At 33.6% G+C, this 13,764-nt stretch overlaps 1 protein-coding gene across 13 annotated transcripts in view; it reads right to left on the reverse strand.

The window, feature by feature from the left end:
* Fer (FER tyrosine kinase) overlaps window positions 1-13,764 on the reverse strand; it is a 409,026-nt gene that overhangs the window by 312,896 nt on the left and 82,366 nt on the right. For all 13 annotated transcript variants that reach the window (XR_010046446.1, XR_010046447.1, XR_010046449.1 and 10 more), the window contains one exon: window positions 2,086-2,208. Coding sequence is in view for 8 of the 13 variants with exons in the window: in XM_063245478.1 (XP_063101548.1) it covers window positions 2,086-2,208 (123 nt within the window). In the remaining 5 variants the exon portion in view is untranslated. The remainder of the gene's footprint in view (window positions 1-2,085; window positions 2,209-13,764) is intronic.

A 13,764-nucleotide genomic window follows, 5' to 3' on the forward strand; every position in this document is an offset into this window, starting at 1 on the left:
ATTGATCTAATCTATTCCACTGATCCACGGGTCTGTTTTGGTTCCAGTACCATGTTGATTTTACTACAGTTGCTTTGTAGTATAACTTCAAGTCAGGGATTGTGATGCCTCCTGCCTTGCCTTTGCTGCTTAGAACTGTCTTTGCTATTCTATGTCTCTTCTCGCTCCAGATGAATTTTAGGAGTGATTTCTCTAGATCTATGAGGTATGTTGAAGGTATTTTCATTGGGATTGCATTGAATCTGTATCACAGTTTTGGGAGAATGGCCATTTTCACAATATTTATTCTTCCTATCCATGAGCAAGGGATGTCTTTCCACCTTCTGAGATCCTCTTCAATTTCTTTTTTCAGTGTATCATAATTTTCCCTATATAGATCTTTCATTTCTTTCGTGCGGGTAATTCCTAAATATTTCATTTTTTTGGTTGCTAGTGTGAAGGGTGTGGCTTCTCTTATTTCTCTGTGATCTTGTTGTTAGGGTACAGAAATGCTATTGATTTTTGAGTACTGAATTTGTATCCAGCTACATTGCTGAATTTACTTATTACATCTAGGAGTCTTTCAATGGAGTTTTGGGGGTCTTCTACGTAGAGTATCATGTCATCCACAAATAATGATAATTTAACTTCTTGTTTTCCTATCTTTACTTCTTTTATTTCTTTCTCTTGTCTAATTGCTCTGTCTAGTATTTCCAGTACTATATTAAATAGGAGCAGAGGTAAGGGACATCCTTGTCTTGTGCCTGATTTCAAGATAAAGGTCTTCAGTTTTTGGCCAGTTAGAACAAATTTAAGACAACAGAAGCTAAGGCAGTAGTTGAGCGGTAGAATATGGAGATTAATAAAGGGTTATGGGGGTTGATGGTATAGTTCAACATAGAACACTTGCCAAGCATGCAGGAGGCTCTAAGTCAGATTCATAATAGTGCAAAATTAAATAAATTAATTTTAAAATGGGGAGGAGATGTTGGGGAAGTACAGGGAGGTGAAGATTGTTAAGTTTTGTTTCATTTTTGGAGTCTAGACAAGTATATTTAAAAGTAAGTCCAAAGAACCAGTTGAGAAGAAAAAGTAAACATAATACATAATGTAAATAATGTAAATTTTCTGAGAAAATAAGGAGTATCAGCATATCAAAAGCAAAGTCACAAGAAATAAATAAAGTGGATTGAGGACAAGCAACATCAATTAAAATACAGGAGAAGAATGAGTCCTAAAGTTGGTGGGTTTAGGCATGCCAGTTTCCAAAAATAAAGCAACTGCTAATTAATGCTTCTAGTTTTGCAATGTAGAAATCCACCCACTGAATATAACAAAGGAAATACAGTAAATGGATATTTGAAAACTTGTGCAGAAAGTAAGAACAAGTATAGATCAGCAAAAACCATTACAAATCCTTTGAGAACCTTGATAAATCAAACAAGTTTTGTGAGTATAATAGTGAGAAATATAGATGGGTGAGTCTGGATTACAGACACCAAACCAACTACTACTATTATAGACTGAAGCTGCTACCAGTAAGATTAGCAGTTTGAAATTTAGGTGAAATTTTCTATTTTCAAGCAATAAAAAAGATGTCATCTTGAAACACAAAAGTTTAGTAACATAAAGTAAAAGGACCCAGCAAGATCAGTAAGACACACCACAGTAGAAAAAATCATCACAGGAAACCTCAAAGAGACTTTTATAGGTAAAACAGATTGCTATCTGCTAATTAGTTTGTTTGTTCCCTTCTAACACAGTAAAGCTCATTTCTAACATAATATTGGTCTGTACTTTTTAAGCAAAGAAATTTACAGTGCTTCTGGTAAAAATAGATGTGAGAAAATAAAGACAGCTTTTAACAAAAGATTCCTCAGAAAATACTTCAAACTGCTTTAAACATAAAATCACTGTAGTATATTTATAAAAACACAGTCACTTTCACAGAATACTAGAAAATAAACTACATAAAGTTTTAAACTTAAAAAAACTTTCCATTTTCAGAAATGTTACACCTATAATACCATGTAACTGACATATTTCCGTAAAACTGGATCAATTAAACTTTCTACCTTCAAAAACATTTTTTATTTTTTTACTCACTCAGACTTCTTTATACAGGACTTAGAAGATTCTTCAATTCTCTTTTCTAGCTCCAGGACAGCCTCTTCTTTATTTAACAGCATCTGCTGTGTCTGTATAAGTTCTTCTGCTAAATTTTTCAACCTACAATGAACAATTTCAACATTATCAATCAATACATCAACTATGTTAACTTTATGTCAAAAAAATTTACACACCTAAGGTTATGAACAAACAAGGTTAAGAACAAAACAAGAGATACATACAATTAACTTAAAACTGAAATTTCAGTTCCGTGATTGCAACAGTCATATCTCAAGTAGTTGCTTTATTGGTAGGCACAGAAAACAACATTTCAATTTTCACAATAAGTACTCTTAGTCAGTATTGGTGTGGAGTATTACTTCTTCAAGCAGATAAAGACAAATGGAAACAAAGCACTAAATACAAAATAGAGAACAAAAATAAATGATATACCTGTCATATCCCAAAAGTATACAATGGGAAAACCATGTTTTGTGTTTTCAGACAAGCATATGTTCATCTTCCAGCTTTGCTACTTTTTGTCTGAGGCTTTGTACAAATTACGAAACTCGCTAATTCCATTTTCTCACTGATAATACCAGTATAGTAAGACTGCCTTGTAGCACTGTTTTAAGGAACAAATGAACCAACATACTATATATTTAACGGCTGGCATTTGGTAAGCACTGAATTAATACAAACTTAAAATTTGCATAGGCTATCTCATTTAACTTTCATCACAATCCTGAGATAGATACTATTAAACTTATTTTAAAGGAAACAGAGTGAGGCAGACTGCAGAGGGAAAGAATCAGGCCCTAAAGGAAATTGATCCCCACCCGGAAGCCAGTGCCACACATGGGACGCTGCCAGCTTGGGGAGAGTCAGACCCAAGCTTCTCTCTGTGAGCCAACACCATTTGCAGACTGCAATTGCAGAGGGAGAGAACCAGGCCCCATGGGAGGAGATCCCCACACAGAAATCATACCATTTTCATTTGTTTTGTTGGGTTGGGTTTTTATTTTCTTTTGTTTTGTTTATGTTAACTCTGATGGCATACCAGCTATTTAAAAGTTAGCAAGACATGTTATGGAAGTATTTACTACTAGCTTTTTTTGATGTCTTTTATTGCATTCACTGTTTTGTTTTTATTGTTTCTATTCTATTCTGTTCAGTTTTTAGTATGTCTAAAGTACTTTGAAAACAACAAAGGCATTACAGTAACTATTGTTGATTTCATAAGGTTGGAAGTCCTGTGTCACTTATTCTGGTTTATTTTGATTGATTTTAATCTGTTCCTTGGTTTTCCTCTCTTTAAAATTAAAAAAAAAGTGAGACTCAATTATGTGGCAGTTTGACAGTAAGCTATTTCTAAGTCCCTATGTTATAGTAACACTGTAGAAAAATATTCTATATAGATTTAAAAATAGTATTATACACAAAATGAATATGTATACACAGACCACATAATTTCTTAGCTTTCACAATTTTGAGAAGTAAATTTCTGTTATTAAAGCCATCCAATTCTATTAGTAATTTGTATGGCAGTCCAAGCAATATATATCAGCATATATTTGTATGCATGTATCTATATGTGAATGTATAAAAGAAAAACAAGATTACACAAGTAAAAAGTTTTTAATCAGTGCTCTGATAGGCATGGAATTGGAGTATTATATGACTTTTGACCCAAAAAAAAAACCCTTTCATAGTTGACTCATACCTAAAATGTTTTAATCTCACAGTAAGAATGAATTTAATTTTTAATTATTAAACACTAAATTAACAAAAACATAAAAAACCATACAAATCTCAATAGGTTTCTGAGGGTATGAGGATACAGTAAAACAAAATCAGTGATGTTTATACTAATAATCCAGAACAAATAGAACAGAGTCAGATTAATGTGATGATTTTTTCCTTTAAATATAAATAAGGTATTTTCAACAAATTTAGGAAAACTATGCTTTTGAATATGATGGTAAAACAAATCTTGTTATCTGGAAATTGACTTGCATGGAAGAATTCATATTGTAAGTACAATATAAAGAAATCATTATTACATTAAAATCATATAAAATTATATTTATCACATTACAATTAGAAAACAAATAATACAATATATGATGCTGTTTATAGAGCTCCTGCCTTATACATGATCTCATTTAATGAAGACAGTACACACAGGGACCTCTCGGAAACTATCACTTTCCACTATCAATCTAAACCAGGATGTCAGCACAGTCTTAACCACATTACATCACTGTGAGTTCAAAACAAAGCTGCTTCCTACATTTTTCCACTTTCTTCTCCTCTGTTCTATATTTTTCTTCTTTCCTGTATGATCTATTTCTTATTCTGTCTTTCTGACTTATTTTCTACCTTCTTAACATAGGCATCATTCATACAAGTGAATCTTTACTTAAGATATTCCCTGTGTCATTCTGTTGGACACCATAGCTACAACAATAAGCAAGTCTGTATTAATTTAGTTTATTTACAGGTGACATAATCACCGTAATAATAGTTTGCAATTTTCAAACTATTATTCCACATCATGCTGTTAATACACATTTTCTGTGCAGCTGTAACAATTGTTTAATGGCTTGTTCTTTATATTTTTAAATGAAACATCTTGGTAATGTAACACAAAATAGTTAAATATTATAAAGTAACAGCAAGAAAAAGTCTACTAAATGACATAATAATTGCCACTTACAGAGTTCCAGATACAGTTTTAAAGCACTTTATAAACAGGTACTTAAACGTGCTTCTTGTGACAAACTACTACTATCTCCATTTGCATTTGAGGAAAAAAGGTGCAGAGAACATAAAGATTTAGGGAAAGGTCACAGAGCTTGTCAAATGGAAGGCCTGGTAATAGAGCCAAAGCAGTGAAAATCTGAGTCTATTTTCTTAATTAATATTCTGCCTTAAGTAATTCTTCTAATAGAAAGTATCCTCTATACATGCTTCAACAAGTGCACAGAGGTATTTACTGAGGTATTTCTTAGAATCATAATTGCTAACGATGCTTACTCCCCTAAATTTTATAATAAGTCTTGGATCTCATGAAACTTGCATCTATACTTAATAGGACACGAGTAGAAAGGTCCATCAATAAAAAGCTAAATTAAGCAATTATATTACACGCAAGTAAACTCTGCACAACATTAAGGAGTCATTATACATATTGAGAAAACAAGGTGATCAAAAAAGTATGCAAAACATCCTAGTAGGCCTAAGCCCATTTGAGTCCAAGAAAGGACCACTCATGGTAAGACCCTCAAATTCACAAGAGGCTGCCAAGTTTGTATAAGGGATACAGAACTCTACACAGCACTGCAAGGGAAATGTAATGAAAAGCCAGAAAACTGGTGCCGTTGGTAATAAAGGGTAAGCAATGTCTTGGCCTACACCTGGCTGGTCAAGGTGAATGAGCTGAGCTGTGACACAGACTTCCGGGAGCGCTCACTTTCCCTCAGAGTGTCCACGAGCAGTGTGCTATGTGGACATTTTGGTCTCTGTCTGCAGAACCACTTCCTTGTACAGCCCTGGAAAATATACCTCCTTTGTCCTTCAGAACACCCACGGGCCCAGTACCCATCCTGAATTCTACAATGGTATTTTGGTTACAGCATTAATAGTCTGGTGCTGTGTCATTCTGCCGAACAGCAGGTTTAAAGAGTCCAAAAAGACAAACTATATGGTGGGGAAAAAAGTGGAAAGAATCTATCTAGAAGAAACCTAAGAAGGTTAGAAACAGACAGCAAGGCTTTGGAGGAAAGTTGAATCCATCTCTAATAAATACATACTCAGGAAAAAGCAGTGAATATAAGAAAATTGGAAAATATCTTCCTTTACTCACAGATCTTATTTGTCTTAAGGCAGCATCTTTTTGATATTTTGAGTTCAAAAGACAAGTTAGACTTAATTATGGGGGAAACTGTAGAAAAGAATTATCAATTTTATTAGTTTGGAAATCCTCTAGCAGAACTTACTGCTTGTGATAGCAGCCCATGTAAATCAGTATGAAAATGATATTAGTATAAATTGTACTCCAGGGGCTGGGGATTTAGCTCAGTGGCATAAGCGCCTGCCTTGCAAGCAGGCAGTCGTGAGTTCGACCCCTGATACCAATAAAAATGAAAAAGACAAAAATAAATAAATAAATAATAAATAAATAAATAAATTGTACTCCATCTGAGCAGAATATACCTACTGGAGAAAACCCCTATGAATTTACTGCATCTGGCAATAAATGTGGGCAAACATTTATTCACATGTCACATTTCATTGAGCTGAGAAGTCATGATGGATAGAAACCTGGTGCTTCTAAGAAGTACTGAAAAGACATTAGCTACATGACAGATCTCATTCAGCAGCAAAAATTCATGCTGTAGAGAAACCAATGAGTACAGTATAACTATCTTTTACTGGAGAGAAAGCTTTGTACTACATCTGATAAAACTCTCAAACTTTATCCCTTATCTGCATTTGAGAGACTACTTTATAATGTAAGACATACACAAAAAGCTGTATAATGTAAGAAGTGCAGAAATATCTTCATTCAAAAGTAAGCCCTCATTCATTAAAAAAAAAATCACACTAAAGGTAAACTTTGTGAATTTAGGAAAGCTTCCATTCTGATGTGATACCTCAATCGGCAGAGAAAGTGTAGTATGAAAAACCTCTTTGCCTGTAAAGTGTGTAGGAAAATCTTCAGCCACAAATCCAGTCTCACCAAGCATGAGCATTTTCAAACTAGAGTAAAATCTTTTGAATGTAATAAGTGTGGGAAAGCCTTTAGTCAAAGACATTAATCTCACTGATCTCATTAAACACTGAATGCCCACACTGGAGAAAAGCTTTTTGAATGTAATAGTTATGGAAAATCATTTATTCAGAAAGAAAATTCCCTTATCCATCAGAAAATTCATACTGGAGAGAACCTTTGTGAGTGCAAGAATTTTCAGAAAGCTCATCATTCAGAAGTCAAACCTTATAAGACACCAGAGAAGTCACATGGGAGAGAAGTCCTAAAAATTTTAGCAGTAAGTCAGTCTTATTGACTGTGATTAAATTCATTTTGGAATGAAACCCTTTAAATGCAATCAATGTGGAGCAGCTTTTAGCCAGACATACTAACACAGCATCCAAACATCCACAGTGGAGAGAAACCCTATGCATATGATGAATGTAAACAAAGCCCTCTCTCACTAAATATCACTCACTGTGCATGAAACGACTCATTCCAGTGATAAGCTTTATGCTGTATCAGGTATTAAACACAGGATCACTGTGCCATTAAATTGCATCCCTAGTTCAGCTGGATATTTTTTTTTTAATTTACTATATCTAAGGGCTGGGGATTTAGCTTATTGGCATAAGCACCTGTCTGGCAAGTACAAGGTCATGAGTTCAATGCCTGGTACTAAAAAAAAAAAAATTAATTATATTTAAAGATACAAAAGTGTAAAATACCTATTATGGATAATAATGTATTTTCATAGTGAATATAACACTTTTATTTAATCTCCAAACCATCAGCTATTATTATCTAAAATATATAGCACTATTAGACACAATTCCCTAAAATTTATAAATGACTTCTCAAAAAATTATTTTAACAGTTATTGCTTATATGAAGTTATCAATTTGGTTAATTTTAAAAAAAGGAAAAGTAGACTCAGTCATAGGTACCTGAAATAACTTTTCTGATTTTTTTCCATAAAATAAATTAGAAATAAACTACATCCACCATCTCTTCCTTGTAATTGCAGCAGTCTAGTAGTCAATGAATGACTTTCTATACAATACAAATCTTTATGGGCTTTTCTCAAGATTAAACAGAAGGTAGTTCCTAATCAAGTAAACATACAAGTTTCTAATAGATATATTCACCTTCAAATATCCAAACTAATCCACTCCAAATAAACAAACCCATCAGATTCTTCTAGCTTCTCTATATTCCTCAAACTGCCCCTCTAACATGATCTTCCTTCTGATTTTTACATTTTCCCAATTCTTTCTATTCATTCATTTCAGATGTATTTGCTGCACACAGCTTGACAAGACACCAAACAATATCCTGTCATACTAAAAAGCTTCTGCTGTAAAATGAGGAACAAGACAAGGATGTCCACTGTTACCACTCTTATTCAACATAGTTCTGGAAACATTAGCCAAAGCAATTAGACAAGAGGATGAAATACAAGATATAATGATAGGAAAGAAAGAAGTTAAATTACCATTATTCACAGATGATACGATACACAGAAGACCCCAAAAATTCACCAAAAGACTTAAAGATTTAATAACCAAATTCATTAGAATAACAAAGTTAACACTCAGAATCAATACCTTTCCTGTATACAAATAACAAACTCTCTGAGAGTAAAATTAGGGAAACAGTATCTTTCACAATAGCAACCCCCAAAAATGAAATACCTAGAAATCAATCTAAGGAAGGAAGTAAAAGACTGCTACATAGAAAACAATACTTTGGAAAAGATGATGAAAGAAGGTATCAGAAAATGCAAAGACATCCCTTACTCTTAGGTAGGAAGAATCAATATTCTGAAAATGGCCAAACTCTAAAAGTGTTATATAGATTTAACACAATCCTGATCAAAATTCCAATAGCATATCTCACAGAATTAGAAAAAACAATCCTAAAATTTATTTGGAACCAAAAGAAACCTAGAATAGCAAAGGAAATTCTGGGCAGTAAAGGTATCATAATCTTAGACTTGAAGCTATACTGGAAAACTACTGTGATAAAAATCAGCATGGTACTGGCTTTAAAAAAAAAATGAAGATCAATGAACAGATTAAAAGATGCAAAAATAATTTTAGTCATACTCAGCAACCTTATCTTTGTCAAAGGTGTCAAACACATTAACTAGAAGAAAACCTCTTTAATAAACAGTGCTAGGAAAACTGGCTTTCCACAAGTTAAATTAAAATTAAACCCCTATCTTCCATTATGTGCTAAATTAAAATCAAAATGGATCAAAGATGCACACATTAAAACAGGAACATTAAATCTCCTGTAAGAATAGGTAGAACTCTTGAAGACATCACCATAAGCAAAGATTTTTATGAACAAAACCCCAATTGCATAGGAAATATCACAAAGAATCAACAACTGAGATCTCATCTTATTAAACTGCTTTGTATGGCATAAGAAATCACCAAAGAGTGAAAAGACAATCCACAGTGTACGAAAAAAATCTTTTGCAACTATTCCTTGGACAAAGGGCTACTATCTAAAATATATAAAGAACACACACACTAAAAAAATCATATCAACTCTTCCCCAAATTTAAACACTCAATCCAAAAATAGGCTTATAAGATAAACACACACTTCTCATATGAAGAAGTACAAGCAGCAAATAAATATATGAAAAAATGTTCAACATCATTGGCCATTCAAGAGATGCAAATTAAAGCAACACTGAGATTCCATCTCACCCCAGAAAGAATTGTTATTATCAAGAAACAAACCAATAAAAAATTCTGGTGGGGATGTGGGGAAAAACGAACTCTTCTCTACTGTTGGTGGGAATATACACTCATAAAACCACTGCGGAAATCAGTGTGGATATTCCTCAAACAACTAGGACTAGTAATTCCATTTGACATAACTTTTCCCCTTCCAGGATCTTCCCAAAAGAATTAAAAGCATAATATCACAGCAATATATGCACACCCATATTTACAGAGTCACAGTTTATAACAGCCAAATCTTGTAAACATCCCTAATGCCCATCAACTGGTGAATGGATAAAGATGTGGGTTTTTGGTACAATGGAGTCCTACTCTGCCATAAAGAATGATAAGCTCAAGGCATATCTAGGTAAATGGATATACCTTGAGATCATACTCTTAAATGAAATAAACTGAACACACATTCAAATACTGCACTGTTTCTCTGTTGTGAGAAACCAAAAATATAAATAAGGGCCAAAATGCATAATACATATTGTGAAACAGGAAAATAATGTTTAAATGCAGAAGGGAACCAAAGAAGGGGAGGAAGAAAAGAAAAAAATGGAAAAGGAAGAAAATGGAAACAAAGCTTTTTTTTCTTTTGGGGGGCGGGTAACCAGGAATTGAACTCACAATCTGGTGCTTGCCAGATAGGCACTTATGCTGCTGAGCTAAATCCCTGGCCTAGAAAACACAGCTTTTGTAAATAGGTAGTGGGGTAGGGGTTCATGTAAGAGTAGGGGAATAGGAAAAATAAAAGAAATAAGTTATATCGTGTACAGGTGGGTACAAAGTATGATGGAAATGATCATTATGTGCATTTAAAATGTACCACTAATATCTAATTGGGAAAAAAAGTAAAATCAAGGATATTATCTAAGTACTAATATTAAAAAATATTCACAAATATTTTATTAGCAATTTCAAAATGTATGGGAATATTTATTGTAATATTCACCTATGAATAAGAAATAGGGAAATCTTTTAAGGATAATTCTTCTCTTCTTTGAAGTTAAAAGTTAGTGCTTATCATCAAAAACAACTCTAAATGCTCACCTGTTAATGCAGACTTACAATGAGATTTTATGTATGTCACCTTTGAAATGTCTCTTCACACTAACTGATAAGACCAAATAGCAATACCAGTCTAACCCAAGAGAATACGATTTGTTTTTCGGTACTAGAGTGTGAACCTAGGGCCTTCACACTGACCAACGTTCCTAGTCCTTTTTCATTTTGAGACAAGTTCTAAGTCTCTAAGTTGTGCAGTAAGGTCTTGAACTTGCAGTCAATCTGCCTCAGCTTCCCAGAGGACTGGGATTATAGGTGCATGCCACCACAACCAGCTACATAATGTTATTTGAGTATATCAGTAGACATAACATTGCTGCATAATAAACACAATGCTTTTGTGTTTAATTCACAACAAAATAATCCACACTCTTCTGCATCTAAAATGAAGTGTTCAAAATCCATTTTCACTTCTTATTTTAAGAGAAGGCATGAACTGATGATAAAAAATAAATGCAGTGTTGCAGTCACCAATATGTGTGGCAATCAAAATCATGTTAAATTACTCAGGTGTGACTGTGATTTGTATTGTGTCAATCAGCAGTATGAAATGATTAACGTACAACATACGTTTGCTGTCGTGCTATAACTGCTTGACTGCTATGTAACAAGAAATCACCCATAGATCACAGATAAATAATTGAATGTGGTTATATGCCAATAAAATTTTATTTATGTACTCTTATATTCAAATTTCATATAACTTTCATGTGTCACCGTGTATATTCCTTCCTTTGTTTTTTTTCAGCCATTTAAAAATATAAACAGCATTCTTAGTTCATGGGCTATACTAAAATAGGTACCAAGATGGACTTGGTGCACAGACTATAAACAGGTTACTGACTCATTATCTGCAAGATGCCAGAGAATCACTTTTTCATATAGAGAGCTACTATGCTTCAATTAAGAGATCCTATTTCTATTCTATTATAAATTTCACATAGTCTAATTTTAAATAGTAAAAAATGAGACAGCCACCTGAGCCCCATGCTGGACCAACAAGAAACTGAAAAGTACACACCTTGTGCACCACTGCCAGCCCTGCACTGATGCCAGGTCTCTATGGCAAAGGACAACAGAGCCTTTGCCAAGGAGACCAACAGAAAAACCTGACTGAAGAAGACAACACCCAGGAGACCTCCCCTCAGGACTGAAGTCACACCCTTCTACAGTCACTGGGTGAAAGACAGCCTTTTCACTGTGGGAGGCCAGCACCAGTGGCAGTAATCAGTAGAAGAAGAAGGCATACAGTTTAGTGATGTTAGAGCTCTGGCATTGCTGCCAACATCCAGCCTCTTTAATGAACAGTGCTGGGAAAACTAGATATCCACATGCAGAAGATTAAGTGTAGACCTATACATCTCACCACATGTTAAATTAAAATAAAGGAGATCAAAGATCTAAATATTAAAACAAAAACAATCAGCTGAAAGATTAAAAAAAAAAGTACAACTCGAAGACAAAGGCATATAAGTCAAGGACTTTCTGAACAGAACCCCAATGACACAAGAAGTAACACTGGAATCAATATGGGACTATATCAAATTAAAAAGTTTTGGCACAACAAAGGATACAAACAACAGAATGAGGAGGTAGAATGGAAAAAAAAAATTTTAGCTATTCCACAGACATAGGACTAACATCGAAAATATATAAAAAGGACCAGGGACTTAGCTCAGTGGCATAAGCACCTGCCTGGCAAGCACAAGGTCCTTTCTTGATGGACTGACCAAAAATATGACTTGAAAAAATCTGTATGGGCCAAGAGTGAGTCACACATCACATCTCATCATAACTTAAAAATAATGATTAATGAGTCTAATTCTATTCCCATTCTGCCTTAAAATACAAAAAAACAAATTCTTCTTTGATTATAAAATCTCTGCTTGTACATAAGCCTGTAATAGATGGCTATTTTTACTTTTACCATATTATACTCCAGTGTCTACATGTTCATTCATTTTGGTATTTATGAAAAAAGTCAATATCAATATAAACCTTATGAAGACATTAACCCATATAACCTTAACTATGTACTAGAGATTTTGATGAATAAGCAAGTTATTTGTGAGCAACCCAGAGATAACAAAAAAAAAAAAAAAAATCAGGGGTAATTTAGGCTATGTTTCTTTACCATCCAGCCAATGAATTAAGATATAAATTGATTCACTGCATAGAAACTGAGAAATTCCACCAATCATCCTACGCCCTGGTTCCCATTCTACTATTTACAAAAGGGTTTCTCAATCTCAGCGCTAGTGATGTTGGTGCCAGATCATTCTTTCTTGTGAGAGGCAGTCCTATATACTACAGATACTTAGCGCAAGCTCATGTTTCCAGGCATTGTCAAATATACCTTGAAAGACAAAATCAGCACTGGTGAGAATTACTAGCTTAGAGATACCTATTGCTGTAAATGTCAAAGTCAATAAATAATCAAGAGACCCCCGTGCAGAAGGATATCAAAAACTAAGGGAACAACTTCAAGAATCCCAGTAGAAAACATTGCGGAATGCAGGGTTTTCCCACACCTCCTTTGGAAGCAATTGTCCCTAATTGTCCAACCTTCATTTTGAAAGGTGATTTATGAAAAGGCAATTGTTCCTGTTATATGTCCAGCTTTGAAAATGTAAAATCCCTTTCCAAGAACTAATCCCAAAATACTACGTTTAGAAATATCTGTATCTCTACAATGTTACTGAACATTAGCAGACTGTATAATTACATTATGTAAGGAATCCGGGCTGACTTATTTGAGGTAAAATTTAAACAAATAAAATAATGAATTTAACTTAATATTGAAAAGACATGAGTAAATAAATATTTCTAGCTATTCTTCTGATACAAAGATAAGCACATATGTTCACTGATAAACACATTTTTGTGCGATCCCAAAATGGACCTACCAATTAGTACTGACAATAAAATGAAATAAAACATGTAATTGAAAAAATAAATCATTATTCCAATATAAGATACTGGGTAAATTAATGTAACTTCACACAAAACAATGGTTTTCATAATTACCAAAATTAGTGATGATGCTGAGCAAAAGTAACATTTCTCAAAATATAATATTATTCAAATTTAACTTACTTTTCATTATTTA

This window comes from Cavia porcellus, unplaced genomic scaffold (genome assembly GCF_034190915.1).
Source record: "Cavia porcellus strain 051 isolate PalLab524CR breed Dunkin Hartley unplaced genomic scaffold, mCavPor4.1 scaffold_2, whole genome shotgun sequence".
NCBI classification, from domain to species: Eukaryota; Metazoa; Chordata; class Mammalia; order Rodentia; family Caviidae; genus Cavia; species Cavia porcellus.